A 19,133-nucleotide genomic window follows, 5' to 3' on the forward strand; every position below is an offset into this window, starting at 1 on the left:
ACTAATGTTGCATTAGGTAATTTTTAATGTTCGTCGGAGCGTCTGATACAAACTTTTCTATCAGACATCCAAGCGCTAGCAAGACGTCCAAGCGCTAGCAGTGGTAAGCCCACAAACTATTATTCACATCGAATGGGCTGGCTGGGCGCAGAGTGCTCTTGATCGTACTTCGTGTCCGGTGGTAATTCATTTTCGCAATATTTTAAATTTTAATAACGTCAATGCAAGACCATTACCAAGCTAATTTCAGCTTAAAATGGGTACTTGCGGGGTTTTTATTTTAAAAAAGGTACTTTCAGATTGAAATACATACCAATGTTATATATCAATGTTAGTTCCTTGGTGCTTCGAAAAATTCTTACACGTACCAATGTTAGTACTATACCAGTTTAGAAAGAAAAGGGCGAAGCACAAAGTTGTTAGTCCATAAAACAAGTCAAGGAGTAATGGCTTTATGGATCAGATCACCGTGTTCGGTTCATACAATCTAAAACTCATTTTAACTAACAACTAACGACTAACGAGTTGCAAGTCATCTCCGCAGCACATTAATGTCCGTACTGCCTCCGCTCGTAGTCTTTTGATACTCAAATTTCCAATCAAAAACTAAGCTATCGAGCTAAAAATGATCACAAACCCACAGATCCAAACAACCCAATGCATGCGAGACAGGTATGCAATCCACAGGACAAATAGATAAACCGTAATAACATCCAATAGACAGCACACTGAATGTAGCAGAAAACGGAGTCACATGACACCACACGCAGCAGCTAAAAACATAATGTTCGCTGCTTAAACACTCCCATAACACAATTTAGACACCCAGCACAATTAGTTTAGACTGGACACAAAAGACTGACGCCACCACACTAATAAGACAACCACACGGGAAAAACAGAAAACAGGTAGATAAATAGCAGTATCGAAGTGCTGCGTGGGATCATAATAGCGCCACATCTCACTCATCATCCTCTTCCTCGGACTCGGCGCTCTGGAGCCACTCCACGAACGGCTTGGCATTCTTCACGACCTGGGAGTTCTTGCCGGCAGCGACAGCAGCGTTGTACCACTCCACGATGGTTTCCTCCTCCAGCACATCACCATCATACAGAGCTTTCAGGACGACTGGGACCTCCTTCAGGGCCTCAGGGCTGCACTTGCCACCGAAAGACTCGATGGCCTGGACCAGCAGGGTCTGGGCACCCTCATCAGGCACAGCAGCAGCAAGGTACTTCTTGTTCTTCACCACCTCTTTTGCAAATCCCTTGCCCACACCATCAAAGAGAGCATCAAGAAGAGCATTCATCACGTCCTGGGGCGGGAGTGTTGAGGATGCCAGCACAGCCTTGAGCTGTGTAGGTGTAGGAGCACTTCCCAAGCTAGCCTTGATGTCTCCAACCAGTTCATCATAGGGGCTGGGCTTAATGACAGCTGGCTCAGAGATCTCTTGGGCTTTCGCAGAACCATTAGCAGTGGTTTCTTTGTGGGTCGCCTGTTTCTTCTTCTTCTCAGTCCCCTCAGTGGACAGCATCACCATCTCAGCAGTTGCCGCACTCAGTTGCTCCTGCATGCGTTGTTTTGCAGCCTCCAGAGAAGTGTCAGTCTGCCACTGGACATCATCATCGTCATCCTCCTCATCCGCAGCTGCATTGTCACCATCACGACTGCGAGTTGGTGATGTTGAATGATCCTCATCAGAACCACCAGCAGCAGCCTTCTTCTTTGAACTCTTGGCAGTGGATTCCTTGGAAGACGCACCTTTCTTCTTTGCATCCTTCTTCAGTTTCTTCAGCTCCTCATCAGCAGCCTCACCTTCCTTCAGACGTTCCTTCTCAGCTCTCCTCATGGCCTTCTTATCTTTTCCTCCCTTCTTCTGTTCTGGTGGGTTCTTCAGGATAAAGGTTGTGAGCTTGTCCCTCATGTCAACATCTGAGATGAAGCCACAGGCAGCACACTTCAGTGATATCATCTGGGTCTTAGAGATGAGAATCTCAGTCTCAGGGTTGCCACATCCGTAACACTGGACATACTTCTTGATGAATACCTCAAGGAGACCAGCCAGCTTTGCAGTGTCATGAGCCCCATTAACCAAGGAAATTCCTGTCTTCTCATCAAATTTAGACTGTGCACCAAGCTCACACCCAAAGTACTTGGTTGTGTAGGAAGGTGGCCTGGCAAGTGCTTTTGCAATATCAACCATGTTCACAACATTTGTCTTGATGCCATTACCACGGCCTTCTATTTTGGTAATCATCCTAGGCATCTTGTACCTGTAGAAGGCATCATCCCTGTTTGAAGCACCAATGTTTTGCAGCGCCATCTTGGATAAAGATTTCTGAAGCAGATGACTATCAGATGTGGCAAAATCCTAAATCGAGAGTTGCTGCTGATCCTTCCAGAAAACCAAGCTGACTCTGAGCACCAGCAAAAGACACCTCAGAACAAGAAAACCAGATGGGCTCTTGATGCATGCAGAGGAGCGGAAGCTTGTGCCTTTTTCTCGTTGCACGAGAATACTCTCCCAGCAATCCCAAATAAAGCAAAGATTGTTCAGACATAAAAGAAGCAGCAACACCTAAGCCCTCCACTTTGTCAGACTGCAGCAGAACAGAAGCTGCTACCTGTTATGCAGCAATAGAGAAACAAATGTCAGTGGTCAAGTAAGATTTAAAAATTTGTTAAGAGACTACAGGCGGAGTTTATAGTAAAGAAATAATATGCACCAAGGAATACTTTATAAACTATCAAACTGGCGCCCATATCTAAATTAACACCAAGATCAATCATTCTACACCAACAAGGCACAGCAACATAAATTACATTGTATATCATAATGTCCTCCTTAAGTACAGACAGGAGTTCTACAACCTATACAAGAACATCCCAGACTCGCCACAAATAAGAGTAAGTGCATCTCATGTTTTAATGAAACAATTACATAGTGAGCAAATCCTCATACAAGAGTAAGTGCATCTCATGTTTTAATGAAACAATTACATAGTGAGCACGAAATAATGCAAGTGGCAAAACACGCACAGAAAACAAAATCAGTATATGGGTAACTATAAACATGCATTTATGCCCTTCCATACTATAATGGATCTAGTGGACAACAACAAAACGGACCAAAATAAAAGAATCACAGGAGCCATGGCATCTTTGTAGACAAAAGTAAGGAGCACTAAATCACTTATGTTGCAACATCAAACAAGATATATGACTTACATAAATACAATGCACGTGCCAGCAGCCAAATACAAGCACATGCTACAGACCCCCAATCCCCCCTATCTAAAACAGTTCTTAGAAGGTTAAGCCACAGGACTCGGGCACACGATTGAAAATTTCATCGATCTGACCTGGGGAGTAGAACCATATCCCACCACATAAACCTAGTCCGGCAACTGCTACCAAACAAACCCTAATAAATCCTAATAGCGAGTTGTCATAAAAACACTCTTAACCCTAGCTTGTGCCGACATCTCAACAACCACCTACGAAATTCACTTCAGGATCTGGAACCTATGAGCCCGGCAGCATCGCACCCAGATCCACCGATCAGGACGGTCAGACGGCGAACGGAATCTACTAGTTCCTCTTCTCCCGAGAACCAACGACGCGGGTACCAGCTACCACGCGCGGCGCACCCAGCAACCAAACACGCGCAAAGCTACCGGCAGCCCGCGCGAGCACCCTAGCTCCCGGCGCCGCCGGCTCGGCCAGCAAATCGGATCAGGGCAATACAGGATCCGAAGCCTCAAGAGACCGCTACCCACCTAACCCCAGCGAATCCAATCGAATCGAATCTGAACGAGCGGAGCGGAGCAATCGATCAACAAGCCGTGGACGGACGGGTGCACGGGTGCTCACCTCGGCGGGCGTAGATCTGGAGGGGACGACGAGCCGAGCCGGGCGGGGCGCGATTAGGGTTGCGGGGAACGGCGGCGAAGCGATGGAGTGCGGGGGGAAGAGGTGGAGGCGGGCTTTTATAGCGGGGAGAGGGGGGGAGACGCGCAGGGGTGAAGCAAAGCTAGGGCTGCCGTATCCGGCTCGACTTCTTTAATTTTCTTTTTTTTTCTCTCTTCTTTTCTTTTTTTCCGGTGCGATCTGGCCTGGGTTGGCTTCTCGTCCGCTTCCGAAATTGCTTTCCGCCTCCCGAATTTTTTTTAATTTTATTTTTCGGCAGGTCTTGTGTGGTGAGTTGTGGGACCGGTAGGAGGATTTCGTGGACTGGACTCCGCCTGCAGAAAAGAAAACAATAAAGTGGAGAATAAAATATCTGATGGAACTTGAGGACTACTGAAACTACAAAGTCGGTACTAAAATTAAGGGAAATTAGCATACAGTTTTGAGGAAATTATTTTACGAGTATTTCATGAGAAAAATAGCTTTGGAAAAAAATGTCGGTAAAAAATTACAGTGATACTTTTTTACATGCGCCATGCAACAGGAACTTTGGCCCAACCTAGAACACAAAGACCCTTGCCCAAGATCAAGATACTTTACTACGAGATAGAAGCAGAAAAGGGGGCACTTTATAGTAAGTATCATGTATTAAGCATGAGAGAGAGAATTTGTAATTTTCTGCAGTGGTTTAATAGCTTGTGGTAAAATCTAAATGACTAGCATTACCAGATGAATGAACTAATTAAACAATTTTGATGTGGCTGTTTTGACTTTTCCGAAACTTCAAAAAAAAATTCGAATGCATTTTAGGATTTGATTATCAAACTTTCCAGCAAGTGCATTAAAAAAAGTAAAAGAAAGAGTATCTAAAAAAAATAGAAAGAAAGAGTACTAAAGAAGTAAAAGAAAGAGGGGGAAAAATGCCAAGCTCACCGCTATCTTTGAATCGACCTCCCAATCTCACCCTCCAGCGTAGCGTGGATCTTTCCTGCCAGCTCGGCATGCCATCTCACCAATCTCCCACCGGCCGCATCAAACTAGGATCGCTGGTTCCCGGATAGCTCGATTTGCGGATGTCTTGATCAGGCTCCTCCCACTGCTAACTCTTCAGGATTTTAACCTAGTGCCTGTGCCGACACCTCACCACCTTTTCTCACTTTGCGGGCCTGAATGGGAAGATGGGATCCTATCCACACCGTCTATTTGTGAGAGAGATGGAAGGAATTTAGAAAGGGACGAGAGAAATGAGGGAGATGGGAAATTGAAAACGGACATAGACATGCATCATGAGGTCAAGCAAAGAATAGTCGTACAACAAGAATTCTCTACAATAGACATGATCATAAGCTACTCAAGGCCAAAAAGTCTAATTCTTTTAGGTAGATAAGCCCAACAGCAGTCTAAAAATTCAAGCCCGTGCCTCTAGTATTTTCTGCTCCCTCCGTCATCGTTTTGATTTTTTAGCGTTCATAGATTTTGCTATGCACTTAGATATACACTATGTCTAGATGTATAGCAAAAGTTACGAATTAAAAAAAGCCAAAACGAGCTGTAATTTAAGACGAATGATGAAGTAGATACGATCAGCTATTTTCGAACAAGTTGGGTAGGATAGCCTACGTGTACCTAGTTTTTCCATCAATCGGTTTGTTTTAGTGAGACATTGTTTTTCCCAATAGAACAAGCTTCGTTTAAGCCACCAATTAAAAAGTGTGATCGGAGGAGTTTTTTTTCCCCGTGGGCCTGTTTGTTTCTGTGTCGGGCGGCAGCGCTTTGCTGTAACGCGTCAATTTGATCGCCGCCGAAGCGATTTTTTCAAGCACGCGACGGACGCGTGACGTACGGTTGGATTATCCCACGTTTTGTCAGACGCGAACGCAGGAAGCAGAAACAAACACGGCCTATAGATTGTTCATTGCTCAAGTGTGGAGTTTTCCCATAATCCAGCAGCAACTATAAGCAGTTTGAAGCATGTGTTGCTTGTGTTTGGCACAGATGAACAATCACAATAGGAAACAGATAACTGTTGCATAAGGATTCTATCTAAAATCACAATGGGCGTATGACGTGCAAGAGCCTATAGAACATGTTAACGCATCATATTTGGGACCTGGCCTCAGTAACCTTCCAACCTGCTAGAGCCTCGGTAACTGAACGTAACCTGCTTTTCACGTAAGCTATGCTAACTTGATATACTTGCCATCTGGATGAACTAGCTATAGTTATCAGCTCTATAAAGAAAAAGGGTAACAGGTCTCTACAATCTTCTCGAGTCAATAGCGGCGATTTCTTCCTTCGGAGCGTCGAGATCTTCGTAACTGCAGCCAGAGCGAGAAGCAAGTTACATGTAGTCGAAAAATGAATGTCATTGAAGTGAATGTGGATACATTGAAGCAGTCTGACTAATCCAAGAAAGAGTTGATGGGTAAAAATTGGCTGCCATTCCCACCACCAAAGCAAAACCAAGTGTCATAAGCTTGTGACACAGAGTGGATTAGAGGGTACTACTGACCTTCGATAAGTACGTCTGCCAAGTGGAAATGACGGATACATGGGTAGCGTTGGTCCCAGCACCGAAGGCTTCCCGTGTCGAGCAGCATCTGGTCCTGAATGTCCTTTCTGCATCATCTGCATGGCCATCTCTGGAGGTGCAGGAACAAATGGACCATATGGGCTAAGAAGAAAAACAACCCAAGTGCCCAACTTTAGTAGACAGCCTGGATCTCTTAACTGAATTATTAGCTGACTTGCATTCATAACCTACCCAGCACCAGGCACTGGTATTAGTACTGGTGAAAGGGCACACTTGGGGTCGGGGAGAAGTGGAGCATCTGAACCACGTCCACCAGAAGCACCAAACATCTGTTCATCAGGCCTTCGTCTCGTTCTATCCTGCAACTGAGAAAGTAAGATTATCAACAAAGATGTTCTAACTGCAAATCCAGCATGCTGAGAAACATCGCTATTAGCCATATTTAGAAGAAATTAAACTACGAAATGCAAGTGTGTCGACACAAAACCTACTTCACTTAACTAAAAAATGTAACTTTTACTGAGGTTCTAATAAAAAAGAAGGGTGTAATAAGAGCATCAAAATCTTAATCAGAATCTAAAGTTTAGTAAGTCCCCAGATTAAAATTAATTATTTTTTCTAGAAACAAATCCTCAGCATTAAACTTAAGATGACTGGAAGAGTGGAAATTGGAGCCCTTTTTTTTGTTTCCTTTATCTAAAGGAAGAGTAAAAATGCAGTTCAGGTAAACAAACAAATGAAGATGGAATTGTATGACAAGAAGAGTTGTCAAAAGAATGAGTTTGCTAGAGTATATCTGTAATAAAAGAGAAAGACTCTAAATCATTTCAGTTTAAGAGTTCCTTGAACAAGCATGGCATTTTCTATGCTGAGACTAGGTTACAGGAACAAACAAAAGGGCCAAAAGTTCTTAAGAGGTACCGTTTGCTGCATGACTGGTTTTCCTCCTGGAGCATCTGGATCACTGCATCAAAAAGAGAATAGAGGAGAAGCATCACCTTTTGTCACTTATGAATATAATGATCTTTCAGTTGTGTATGGGCTTACTTCATGTAATTTTGAAAATAGATATCATTTTCGATTCTTGATGACAAAATAGAGACCAAAAGAGGATGCTTGAGCCTCAGATGCTTGTGAACATACTCAGGAGCATGGAAAAGTTTTTCACATCCCTTGGCTCCACAACCATACTTCCAGACATACTTCTCATCCCTCATTTTTCTGACATAAGGTTCTAGAACTTCAACAATTGCTGCATCAATTTTGTCCTTTGCAGTCAATACAACTAGAGGATCCTCACCATTCACCAGTCTTTGTTCCCAGAAAGAATCCAGTTTCTTCTCCCAATCAGCAGCATTGTTGTTTTCAGCCATAGAGCCACTCTTGTTTTCAGCTCTCACATGACGAAAACCTTTTGCGTATTTCATCTCAGACATGCCATAGTAATCAACACCATGGACACGCCACAGATAAGTAAGGAGAGTGTCTAGGAGCTCAACACCTTCAAGGCCCTTGACAGTATTTAAGCCCCGGACAATAACTACAGGCCCCATGGACCTGATGTGTGATTTATCAACATTTGAATTATCATGATCACCAGTTAACAGGATGTTTCCCAGAATATCCTTCTCTGAATCAAGCTTTTTCACCAAAGCAAGAGTCCGGTCTATGTCAGTGTGAATCCTTCGGTACTGTGAACTGACCGGATGAGCTTTAGGAGCAGCTGAAACTGAAAGCGGTTCAATCTCTTTCTGGGGACCTCTTCCATGTTTTATTTTCTTTTCACCATAATCTGTATCATCCTCAGAGCTTCCACCATCACCATCTCCTGATTTGATCACTGCATCAGCAGTCAATCCAGGACCACTACACCACCAAAAATAATGATATCAGCAAAACAAACCAAGTCTATCACAATAATTATAGTGACATAGACTGTATAGAATGTATCTCACAGGTCTAAAGTTCCATTCTGTAGGTCATGGATCAAATTCTTCGCTGCAGTCTTGCAAAAATCATTCCTCCTGAGTGAAGAAAATAGGACATTAATGGTTAGCAATCAGCAACAAGAAAAGCTCCACCAAAAATAAGGAAACAATCTTTCAAAAGAAGAAGAAGGAAACAATGAACTAAGAAATGCTAGCACTATCAAAAGGAACTGTCATGGTTTCTTGTAAATGCTACACATAGACTTTCTAGGAGAACAATGGGAAAGCAAACTTTTCACCTTTCAATAACAGATAATAATTTTGTTGGGTGGTACATGTCTTTCAACCTGCAATTAAAATCAAACAAAAATCAATAAACCATCAAAATATGTAACTAATAAAGTGCAATTAACACCTAAACAAAGAAAGGTTTTAAGCATACCAATCTTCATTCTTATTGAGATCAAAATAAGCACGTTTCTGAGTAGTTATGTATTCTGTCCTGTATTCTTGGTACCTTGAAACCAGGGAAGAAACAGTATCACTAGACAAGTATGTGGTGTGAGCTACAAGTAGAACTGGTACCAACTACCATTAAAATGAATCCATATTTTATTCTCTGGTGTCAATTACCTGCCCCCAGCTTGAGATGGTGAAACATCATCCTCAAGAACTTGGGTAAACTGTTTGTATGTCATTAATCCTAACCTAAAAAACATTCAAAATAACATAAACTGATATGCAAGTAGCAATTGATAAGGGAAATAAAGAAATGGATGAACAAAACACCCATAGGCCATGGGAACTAACAGCAACCAACATGCAACCAGATCAAACCATCAACTACTGGGCAACAATTTACATACCTTTCAGTGTTATCTTGACCATTAGTGGTATCACCATATCTTGAGTGAGGCCTATCTGAAATAAGAGCGAAAAGTCATTTTTTATGAGAAATTGTCAGGAAACACATGAAAGACCATGTGCTTTGTCTATTCATTAGTTTGTCTTCTTAGTAAATACCAATTCAATCTGATGCTTTTGCTTAAATTAAGGAATCCCACAAGTACTGATGCCAACTCGTGTTATCAAGTTAATAGGAACTCTACAAGAAGTTTACCTCCACAAGGGTGCCAACAAGCAAAGGCATGATTGGTGGAGCAGAAGTTCAATTTTGAGAACTACAATTCAAATTTTTTATTTGTATGATGGCACATTATTGTGCAACGCATAGCTATACGACGTAAACTCAATCTCCAAATAAAGACATTTGTGTTCCAAATGCTGATTAGAACAAACTGATGAACAACATCCAAAATTTGACAGTTACAGAGTCTGTTTTAGAAGAATGGTGGTTGGTAAGAAGTTTTCACAATGAAATTGACGCAAATTCATCAACTTTAAGCTAATATATGGAAGAAGAGTGAGGGCTGGCAGCTTGAGAAAGCACACCACACCCATGGCCATCACACACTGTACATGCCATTAAGACTCCGTACTGACACCAATTCAATGCATGATCGTGTAAATTAATCAGTTTGCCAGAGACCAAGCCGTGATTAGCTCACCTGGAGAGCGAGAGCGACTGCACGTACGGCTGCCTCTGCCTTCACTTCGCCTGCACTTGCTCCAGGAACTGCGCAACACAATCCACAACACACACAAAAAACAAAAGCTTCACCATCGTACATGATCAGCTTCGAGCTCTACGTGAAGCGAAACGCACGGCGACGAGGCCTCACCTCCCGCGGCGCGACCGCTTGGGCGGAGCGGGCGACGGCGACGACCTCCGTGTCGGGGAGCGCTGCCACCGCCGCCGCTGGCCTCCTCCCGCTCCCGCTCCCGCTCCGGGGCTGGCGCTCCTCCCCACGCTCCCGGCAGCGGCAGGCCGCGCGCCGTCGCCCTCGAGGCGGGCCACCACGGCAAGCTCGGGTCGCGACGATCCCAGCGGTGGAGGGGGAGGGAGCGGGAGCGGCGGCGCGTCCTCGGTCTCCCGCGGCGGCGTTGGCGTTGGCGTTGCGCGGCCCCCGCCAGCTCCGGGGCTAGCGCTCCTCCTCTTCCTCCTGTAGCGCCTCCTCCCCCGCGCGAGGGCCTCGAGGCGGTCGACGAGGCGCTCCGGGCGCGACGATCCCAGCGGGGCCGGCGGAGGGAGAGGGAGAGGGAGCAGCGCTGCCAGGTCCGGAGGCGGCGCGGGGGGTAGGGACGACGACGGCGGGCCGGGCGAGCCGGCGGGGGAGCAGAGCACGTACTCCATTGCCGTACGTGGAGGCGCCGGGGCGACGGGAGGGCGCGGCGGGGTTTAGGGTTTTGGGCGGTTGAGGAGACGGGGGAGAGGAAAGGGAGGGAGGGAGGAAGCAAGACGACAAGGAGTTGAAGCGGGAGAGAAGAGAGCAGCGATCATTCAGCAGGCAGCAGGCGAGCACGCACGCCGCGAAGGCGGTGGCAGCCAGCTGGCGAGAGAGGAGGGGTGTGTGGATTTCGTAGCTTCGTACGTGCGTACGGCGCGCATGGTAACGGGCTTGGGCCGGGCCGGGAAGTTATACGGTCCCAAAATAGGAACGGGCCGGGACGGCAGACGGGCCCAAATGGAACGGGCCCTAAAGCCTGGTAGAAGGTGCCAGTAGCCCAGTACACTCACTGCCTGCAGGGATTCATTCATCTCTGCTAAACACTTGCTGCACAGAAAAAGGACTTGCCGAGTGGCATGTGCATTGAGTAACAGCAGGCAAACAGTCAAGAACAAGGATTTGCGACGTCAGATGGTTGGTGTCGGCCATCAAGTGTCACGATGTGGCTGCTAGAAAAGGGGTTGCAGCCTGCAGGAGAACGGCTGCAGACCTGCAGTCAGTGAAACCATCGCATGCTAGGCATATGCATTTTTATGATCTGAAGAAAAGAACACTGCCGGTTCTGCTCTTGTAGGGCAAACACAAGCAAAAAAATTACCAGCGATTCTTTTGAGCATTGCAACATGGATTATGAAACTTCAACACAGTGCTTGGACATCCATAGAACGCGAAATGGGAAGAAAAAAGGAAACAAAGAACAGTGCATGGTGCTCGTGTTTCTGTCCTGTGCATGCGTCTTCAGAGTCTGATTTGCCTAATACTTGTAGTATGGGAATCGAGATATGTACATGGGGGGAACGGGCAGCAGTTTAGGCTTCAGAGCTCGCCAGCCTCCTCTTCAGGGACTCGTTCTCCTTCCTGAGCTTCATCACCTTCTGCTTCAGCGTCTCCACGTGCTGGACCGAGATGGAGTCCCTTTGCTGCTCGGCCTGCTTCATCCTCATCATCCTCACTGCGCCAAGAGAGAATATAAAGCCGTCAAGTGGCAGCCAATGGACTGATGGGTTCCAAATTCATGTTCCCCAGTTCAAAACTGAAACGCATATCCCCTCCTGCTGACCAGTTCAGCTTGAACTTACACTCGTTTTCCGTATTCTGAAGCTTCCTCTGCATGTCCTTCTTCTCCTCCTGTTCAACAGCAATCACATCCCTCAGATCCTGGATCTCATTTTTATCTGCATAAGGAACCACAACGAATTTCAGTAAGCTGAGGCTGAGACTGCTCCGTAAGGTGTGAGACTGTGTTCCTGAAGAAGAGCAACTCTTAAACATGTGTAGGAAGATTAGATCATTACACTGAGAATGCACATCCGCAGTAACCTGCTCCAACCTGCTACTTAACATGTCGATATGAGCTTTATGAGCACCCAGCTCCAACTTCAGTTGCTTCGTGGCAGCTTCGTCTGTTGCTTGCTGAACAAGGGCGTGGCTGATTGTAGCGACAATCAGTACTCAGTAGTTCGTTCAGTTTTCACAACACAATCAGCAGGGGAAAAAATCATCTGAATATAATGACTCCCACAGTAGTCATATGCGGCCTACCTCAAAGAGAGTTTCTTACCTGAGCTCATTCCCCAGGGCATTGCTGTTCATTTCACTGTTGTGCTTATCCCTCTTATGCTCCTGCATTAAATTGACACCTGTTAGATTAATACAATGGATTACCTGCAATCTTAGGTGTTACGTTACCTCTTCCATGGATAGCAATCTACTATTTGCCTTTTCCAGTTCTTCCTTCAGGCTTTGAGCTTCTGCATGAAATTTCACCTGAATAACAGCAAGCATATCAGAAATATTCCAAAAGTTTTATTAACAATGATAGGCTCTGCAAACTGACCAAAGCAGATATCATATGATAAAACTTGATGATACAACCCCACATTATCTTCTGGCATCACAAGGTACTTGAACAGATGTTGAGGCACTTAAAGTGCTAAGATAATACACGTCCTTGAACTCATTTTGTGCAAAAGAAACAAAAAACTAAGACCAAACTACAGAAGCATTAGGCAATCAACAAGTCATAAGCATCTGCTAAAGCTGTTGTCATGGAATGAAGACCCCTATTCTCAATTTACTACAGATCATAGGTGAAAATGGCTCTAGATAGACATGAAACATGCCAATTAATTTAGTTGTGACATCCTCTGAGCACTACAATGTCACCACCGTATAATTGCACATAGTAAGTAGCAACCTACCTGGTTGGTGAACTTGAACAGAGTTTCTGTGTACAGTCTTCTTAATCGCTCATTGTCTGCATAGCATGAACAATTACTCATTTCTTCTTTTTTCTTTGAAAAATAAATACTCATTAATTTCTACCCTCATGGAAGGAAAGTAAATGATTAGCTATTACATAATTTAAAGTGTTTTGAGAACAGGAAATTTAATTTGAACTTGCACAGATCACTGAAGTTTCAGTTAACCTCTCTTAAGATCTGCGATATGAGATTCAAGGGCTTCACGCTTCTTGGATTCAGTACTGAAGTTTACTCTTAAAGCCTGGACCTCCATAAGTGCATCTTTGTACCCCTGTTCAGAAAAAAAGAACCAAAGGACAGAACAAGATCAATAAGAATTAAGGACGGAAAATGCTATAGTAAAGGCCAACCTACTTAGGAAATGGAATCTCCTAAATGTAGACATTTATAAAGAAATTGAACAATTCTTCTGCATATATGCCAGGCTGCCAGCCACGCAGCATTGTGCCCCAACACAAAATCCAACTAGCAGCCAGCTGCGAGCCTGCTACAGGTACTTTCTGGGCTAGAAATCCTATCAAACATGCCAATGTAACTGGAGACGCCCGCTCCCAAATTGCATCCACTTGGGAATTTCATCAAACACCAGCTGTGCACGCATCAACTACCTCAGCATGCATAGGATGTAAGATTCAACGAACGATCACTACAACTCCCAATCCTCAAACTGGCCACTGGAGCAACACACACGGACGAGACACTGACGATCAGAACGCAAAGCAGAACTCATACACATTCCGAAAGGGGGCGCGGGTGAAGCTCGAACACGATTCGCGGCTGGGCGACCGTAGCGCCGTAGCGGAACTGGGCAGCGTGGGGGCGCCGCGCGCGCGGCTGCTGTCCGTACCTGGGAGACGCGGTGGAAGTTCCGAAGCAGAGATTCCAGCTCCTCGTCCCCCATCGAAGCCTCCATCGGCCCGCCTCCTCGCGCTGCTCGGCAGCGCCGCTCCGGTGGACGGTGGTGTGGTGGTGCCGGAGGTGGAGCGGAGGAGGGACTGAGAGCCAAATTCGAGACGGAAACCAGGGGGCACTTTGCATATATTCCGATCGCGATTATTAACCGCGATACAAGACAGGGGCTATTCTAAAAATATTCGGATCGCGATTATTAACCGCGATCCAAACCAGGGGGGTATGACGCAAATAATCGGATCGCGATTAATGATAGCGATCCCATATGTAAATATAAGGGTTGTTTCTGTAAATATTTGGATCGCGATTCAATTAGGGGGGTGCTTCGTAATATTTCGGGCCGGCGCCATGGGAGCCGGCGACCACCGCTCGCCCCTTCGCGCTGCATCCCTGCGAGCTCCCGTCAAGTTTGCGCCCCAGACGCTGCCTGGAGAGCACGGAAGGAAGGAGTGGCCCGCGATGGCGCGGCGGAGGCGCGGGCGAGGTCTGCGGACCAGGATGCCCGCGAGGGGGTCGTCCGTGAGCTTCAGCGGCGGCGCCGGAGCTTCAACCTCCGGCGAGGCCATTGCGGATGGGCCCAGGACTCCTCGGCGCCGCCCGCGGCCGGCGGAGGTGACGACTGACGAAGAGCTTCCCGAGTTGCTGGTGATGGTGATCTGGGTGTTTAAGCATGCTGCATGCAACTGGCATCATCAGCCAAGTAAACTACTCCATTAATTAATTAGCATTCCACACATTAATTAATTAGCATTCCACACACTGTATGCAGAAAACGTTGCGGTTTCATCCGAACATCCGACATGTCATTAGCACCCACTGTGACTCCCATCAGCCATCGTCTTGGCCGCAATTACTTCGAGAGGTGAAGAAACGTCACACCACTCATCAGAGAAGACGCGACACAAAAGGACCGAAACCTGTCAACGCAAGCCGTGTCTATTCCTGTTCCAGAACCCTTGAAAGTTACCGCGAAGTTCAACTGGTGAACATCCTGTAAGAGTGACCTCAACACAGCACTCGCAGTAACATTTTTCGAATATTACTGTCAAAAAATACTTCCAATTTCACGTTTATTCAACACGCACCTCAAGGCAATCGAGTCTTGGCCCTAACAGATCACTGAAACGAAGTTCCTTTATTACAACTCTGGCATACAAAGGCTACTAGAACAACCGCACTGTACAAAAATTTCCTGCTTCAGCTTCAAGGGCGTCTCAAGATGGAGCTCTTTGTGTGCCACCGAGACTTGCTGATTATCCTCCTAAGCGCTTCCTTGGCTTCGTCCAGAGTTTCTACGCTGCGATCCACCTCAAATGCTATCCTCTGAATGTTGAACTGCAAAACCCGTGCAAAAACAAAATGTTTCAGGGCTTGCATTGCTACCCAATAAGAAACGGCAATAAATATGGCAGCATACTTATATCAGAGAAAAACGGAATGAAGTCGATTTATGAGGATCAGAAAGAACATAATAGGTGTTGAGGTAGGGCTCACGTTTCACAATTGGCATGCCATGGTTCTTATTCGAATAATTGATGAGCTAATTTTGACAAGGTTTACAAAAAAAAAATCATCTCTTGTTTAATAACGAATTCTACCTCACAGTTATGTCTACTCTGGACACATAAAATGGAAAAGGAGACAAATACAAATTTTGAATTTGTCATGCAAGTACAATATTAACATAACAGTATATCTGGCTTTAACTGCAATATTCATAACTACCCAAGGCCATGTACGGTGATACAAATTTTGATTAGTCAGAGATGCAAACCAAGTGCATCTGAATATAAGAATGGAGTTTTTTGCTCATTATTGCATATGCATAGCATGAAACTGCACCTGTAGTATAAAGATAAGCTTTAGAAGGTTGTACCTGTGCACCTTGTCGAACGCGGATATCGATACCTTTGCTATCCATTGATATAACAGCTACATCATCTACCTCTCCTTCAGTTGATAAGAGTTCTTTCAGAGGCTTTGAGAACATTGAGTTGATTTCCTATTCAAAGAGCAAAAGATGGTCAGATGGAGTGGTGAAGCCACTTTCAATTACAGTGCCTTGTGTCAACTGATGAAAACATCTTCAGGGAAAAGAATTATTAGTCCTTAAGGCTGTTCTCTGAGCAAACGTACTCATTAGCTTACCTTCAAATATTGCTCCCCTCCATCCATTGAAATCTTATCAGGTTGCAGGGACTCGTATTCCTTCACATCTATCCAAGCTACAGTACCAAAACCTCCAATGAAATATATGTCGCTGGAACAAAGTTCACATGTAATTATCAGAGTCATCAGTGAATATAAAAAAAATGGGGGCAACACAGAAATAATACATTGTGAGAGGGTGTACTGATACCACAAATAAATGTAATACCAAAACAATAAGTAAACTTGTGCAATGTCACATTTATTGCAAATCCATATTAGCAGGAAAAGTGCTAGAGAAATAGATCTGTCAGAAAGATTATCTGAACTAATAGAACCAAGGCACGATTGTAGCATTAGAAAGTACCAGTCCCCTTGATTGTTGCAAGAGTACTAAATCCAATAAGGAAAAAAAATATTATGTAATGACCATGTGAACTGATCAACTATAGCTGCTTTGCCTTGTAGTGAACACTCAAATTGTATTTTGTTTTAAAGAATAATTGCATTGCTCACGACTCACGACCAGCGAGCAAGAGGAAAGTGCATCTTACATAGAAACAGAAATGCTCATAAAATCTCAAAGAACAACATACAGAATGTTGCGAAAATAGTTCTTATTAATGCAAGTTCAGGAACTACCTTATCGTCTCCATTCTGTAGTAGTAAAAGTTACCCCACTGTTGAGATGCCCACTGCTGGTGCTTTGAAACATACTGCTGATGAGCCCATTCCTGATAAGAATTTGCCAAAAAATCAGAAGAGAAAAATATCAAAGGCAGAAGCATATTACAGTATTACATCATATAACCTACCTCATTGGAAATAAACTACAACTCCCATATGCTAAAGTCATGTTCATGAATATTTTTCCCTCATTTTATTTTGGCAGGTTTTCAGTTAGGGTGGCTGCCATTGACTGGCACTGACACTGATCAGAATTGGTGAATGGAAGTATGAAAAAAAACTGCAACTTTAACATATATGAACCAGAAGGCAGGTTCAATAAGTGCCTTGCTTTTGAGTTTATTTTATAAATTCACATGTATAAGCATTGTCTTAATGCGCTGAAGCAAGCAGGGGATACCTTTCTGTGGTTCATAGTTCACATAAAAACAAAATCATAGAAATATGGCACACATCTCCAGAAATAGCTTCATAAGTGTAAATATCAAACACAAACATACTGAATTGGATGAATCGCAGGAGGTTGTATTAGAAAAAAATAGATAATATCAGTAGCAACTTTAGTACAAACCTGTTGTTCAGCAGGCAACGGAATGACATCACCAAAGATAGTTACTCGTGTATTTGATAATCCACTCGATCCAGTTATCTAAGGGAAGTTCAGAAGATTTTGGCACAAAATCAACAAAGGCATTTCAAGAGCTGATTACATAGTATAGTCGAATGTCAAATTTACCTGTACAACAAGGCTGCATCTTGGGTCTGCCAACAAATTTCTTGTGTGGATGGCTAGTGGGGATAACGACAAGATTGGGTCTGCATGACAAAATTGCATTTTTTCTAAATAAGTAGAACAATCTAGAAGCTTGGTAGGTACAAGATGGGATATAGAAATTACTTACGGCCCAATGGGTCAGGTGCAAAATCTACTAGAGAACCAAATGGGTATCCTGCACGACGATGATGCATCCGAGACATGACAGTGCACAGCTGAGCAAACCTTGCCTGATTTTGGAAAAGAAACATGAGCATAGTCATTTAAAGTTCCTTTCCGTATCCATACTTAAGTGTTTACCTCTTTCTATCTCAGAGTACAAATAAACCAAACAAATATATAGGTTTAGTGACTGCTAGCTACTCATAGATAGCTTCTTTTTGTAGAAAAAAATGGAGTAAACATACCTGTTCCATGAGATTGCGAACTGCCAAAGCTGGCGGTGGTAAATCATGAACAGCAGTTGCACTGTGCACACCGCCTGAAATAGGTGTTCTGAATAGTCCAGTCCTTGAGCCACCAATGTTACTCCCACCATTTCCACAAATGCCAATCTCATCTTGTTTAGTGGTATCCATATGATGGCTTTCATGTAGAGTTACATTATTCTTTCCATATTACAAAGAGAAAGAGAACAATCATCAAGCTCATAAAATACAAAGCAACAATAATTAACCATATGTGTCACTGGTACCCAAAAGGGTAAGAGCCTATGAAAGAAAGCATTTTCCAAAAGAAGATTAAGCATGGTGCTTTGACATTTTACCAGTGAGCTGGTGAGTATTGCCATAGTTCATTGCCCTAATATACACTTCATTGTAGTTGCTTGTAATTACTGTGACATAGTTCATAGTCCTAATAAACGCTTCATTGCAATTGCTTGTGATTTCACTATAACAATGAAACATTTTGCCAAATTAGTCATGTATCAGCAACTGGCATTGCTTAAAGAGCAAATTCCTCCCAGATTATCAGTTGTTCAATTGGTCAAAAAATAATGTGAACTGCCGGCAAACTTGACAGATATTTTGATCCTTCAAGTGCCAATACACGGTTTGTTTTCTAAACAAAATTAGTTCCAACTGTTTCACTTAACGGAATATATCAATGAAGCAGTTAAACTGTCACATACACCAGCGAATTTAAAGCAGCGCCAAACAACTGAAGTACGATCTCTCGCGCACAAAATCGCACAGGATAGTTTCCCAGGAGCACATCAGCGAAAGCGAGTACCTCGAGTAAGGGAGATTCTTCCGCATGGCCACCCGCATCACCGGCGGGGTCCAGGGACCCGCCTTCCCCTGACCCAGCGAGCAGGCGGGCGCCGCCACGGCGGGGAGAAGCACGCGGCCAGCGCGTGGAGATGGCGAGGGTGGAAGGGCTCCTGCGGGACCTGGGAAGTGCGACGGACACCCGGATACGCGATGGGGAGGGAGACGCGTCTCCGGCGACCGCCGCCGGCGAGAGCACGGAGGAGCGCGCGACGAGCGCTTCCATAAGGCGAGTGGATCGAGAGAGCGAGAGGTGCCGGATGGTGTCCATCTAGGCCATCCTTCACCGTGCGATGCAGATCCAACGGCTCGGACTGGGCCTGCACGATGGAGTGGCCCCACCTGCATTCCTTGGAGA

The 19,133-nt window shown here is 44.7% G+C and overlaps 4 protein-coding genes across 4 annotated transcripts; all 4 read right to left on the reverse strand.

Annotated features, from left to right (window-relative positions):
* Positions 1-675: 675 nt before the first annotated feature.
* On the reverse strand, positions 676-4,027 carry LOC101775019 (eukaryotic translation initiation factor 5). The gene is made up of 2 exons (XM_004951837.4): positions 3,874-4,027; positions 676-2,624 (listed from the first exon to the last, which is right to left on the reverse strand). Exon 2 carries the CDS (start codon positions 2,321-2,323, stop codon positions 962-964), a length of 1,362 nt encoding a protein of 453 aa, XP_004951894.1. The 5' UTR covers positions 2,324-2,624; positions 3,874-4,027; the 3' UTR covers positions 676-961.
* Positions 4,028-6,669: 2,642 nt separating this feature from the next.
* LOC101766552 (serrate RNA effector molecule) lies at positions 6,670-9,269 on the reverse strand. The gene is made up of 8 exons (XM_012847253.2): positions 9,237-9,269; positions 9,004-9,078; positions 8,813-8,887; positions 8,670-8,717; positions 8,398-8,466; positions 7,490-8,308; positions 7,364-7,406; positions 6,670-6,807 (listed from the first exon to the last, which is right to left on the reverse strand). Exons 2-8 carry the CDS (start codon positions 9,066-9,068, stop codon positions 6,670-6,672), a joined length of 1,257 nt encoding a protein of 418 aa, XP_012702707.1. The 5' UTR covers positions 9,069-9,078; positions 9,237-9,269.
* Positions 9,270-11,308: 2,039 nt separating this feature from the next.
* On the reverse strand, positions 11,309-14,002 carry LOC101775424 (protein At-4/1). Its single transcript, XM_004951838.2, has 8 exons — positions 13,830-14,002; positions 13,148-13,253; positions 12,920-12,975; positions 12,408-12,485; positions 12,280-12,341; positions 12,014-12,147; positions 11,798-11,893; positions 11,309-11,670 (listed from the first exon to the last, which is right to left on the reverse strand). Exons 1-8 carry the CDS (start codon positions 13,893-13,895, stop codon positions 11,528-11,530), a joined length of 741 nt encoding a protein of 246 aa, XP_004951895.1. The 5' UTR covers positions 13,896-14,002; the 3' UTR covers positions 11,309-11,527.
* Positions 14,003-14,857: 855 nt separating this feature from the next.
* LOC101775837 lies at positions 14,858-19,061 on the reverse strand. Its single transcript, XM_004951839.3, has 9 exons — positions 18,738-19,061; positions 17,912-18,112; positions 17,632-17,734; positions 17,466-17,545; positions 17,301-17,378; positions 16,685-16,776; positions 16,043-16,154; positions 15,771-15,896; positions 14,858-15,229 (listed from the first exon to the last, which is right to left on the reverse strand). Exons 1-9 carry the CDS (start codon positions 19,044-19,046, stop codon positions 15,098-15,100), a joined length of 1,233 nt encoding a protein of 410 aa, XP_004951896.1. The 5' UTR covers positions 19,047-19,061; the 3' UTR covers positions 14,858-15,097.
* Positions 19,062-19,133: the final 72 nt, after the last annotated feature.

The sequence above is a fragment of the Setaria italica genome, chromosome I, assembly GCF_000263155.2.
Source record: "Setaria italica strain Yugu1 chromosome I, Setaria_italica_v2.0, whole genome shotgun sequence".
Taxonomy (NCBI): Eukaryota; Viridiplantae; Streptophyta; class Magnoliopsida; order Poales; family Poaceae; genus Setaria; species Setaria italica.

Bases quoted from the DNA above. Each gene is read 5' to 3' on its own strand.
- LOC101775019 (XM_004951837.4), bottom strand. From the start codon at position 2,323: ATGGCGCTGCAAAACATTGGTGCTTCAAACAGGGATGATGCCTTCTAC.
- LOC101766552 (XM_012847253.2), bottom strand. From the start codon at position 9,068: ATGACATACAAACAGTTTACCCAAGTTCTTGAGGATGATGTTTCACCA. The intron at 8,718-8,812 runs GTATGCTTAAAA...TTTTAATTGCAG, and splicing joins CTCAATAAGAATGAAGATTG to GTTGAAAGACATGTACCACC. The intron at 6,808-7,363 runs GTACCTCTTAAG...TTACTTTCTCAG, and splicing joins AACCAGTCATGCAGCAAACG to TTGCAGGATAGAACGAGACG.
- LOC101775837 (XM_004951839.3), bottom strand. From the start codon at position 19,046: ATGGACACCATCCGGCACCTCTCGCTCTCTCGATCCACTCGCCTTATG. The intron at 17,379-17,465 runs GTAAATTTGACA...AACTTCCCTTAG, and splicing joins GATGCAGCCTTGTTGTACAG to ATAACTGGATCGAGTGGATT. The intron at 15,897-16,042 runs GTAAGCTAATGA...CTCTTTGAATAG, and splicing joins GAGGGGAGCAATATTTGAAG to GAAATCAACTCAATGTTCTC.
- LOC101775424 (XM_004951838.2), bottom strand. From the start codon at position 13,895: ATGGAGGCTTCGATGGGGGACGAGGAGCTGGAATCTCTGCTTCGGAAC. The intron at 11,894-12,013 runs GTAATGATCTAA...TTCCTTATGCAG, and splicing joins TGCGGATGTGCATTCTCAGT to ATAAAAATGAGATCCAGGAT. The intron at 11,671-11,797 runs GTAAGTTCAAGC...CTCTTGGCGCAG, and splicing joins TCAGAATACGGAAAACGAGT to TGAGGATGATGAGGATGAAG.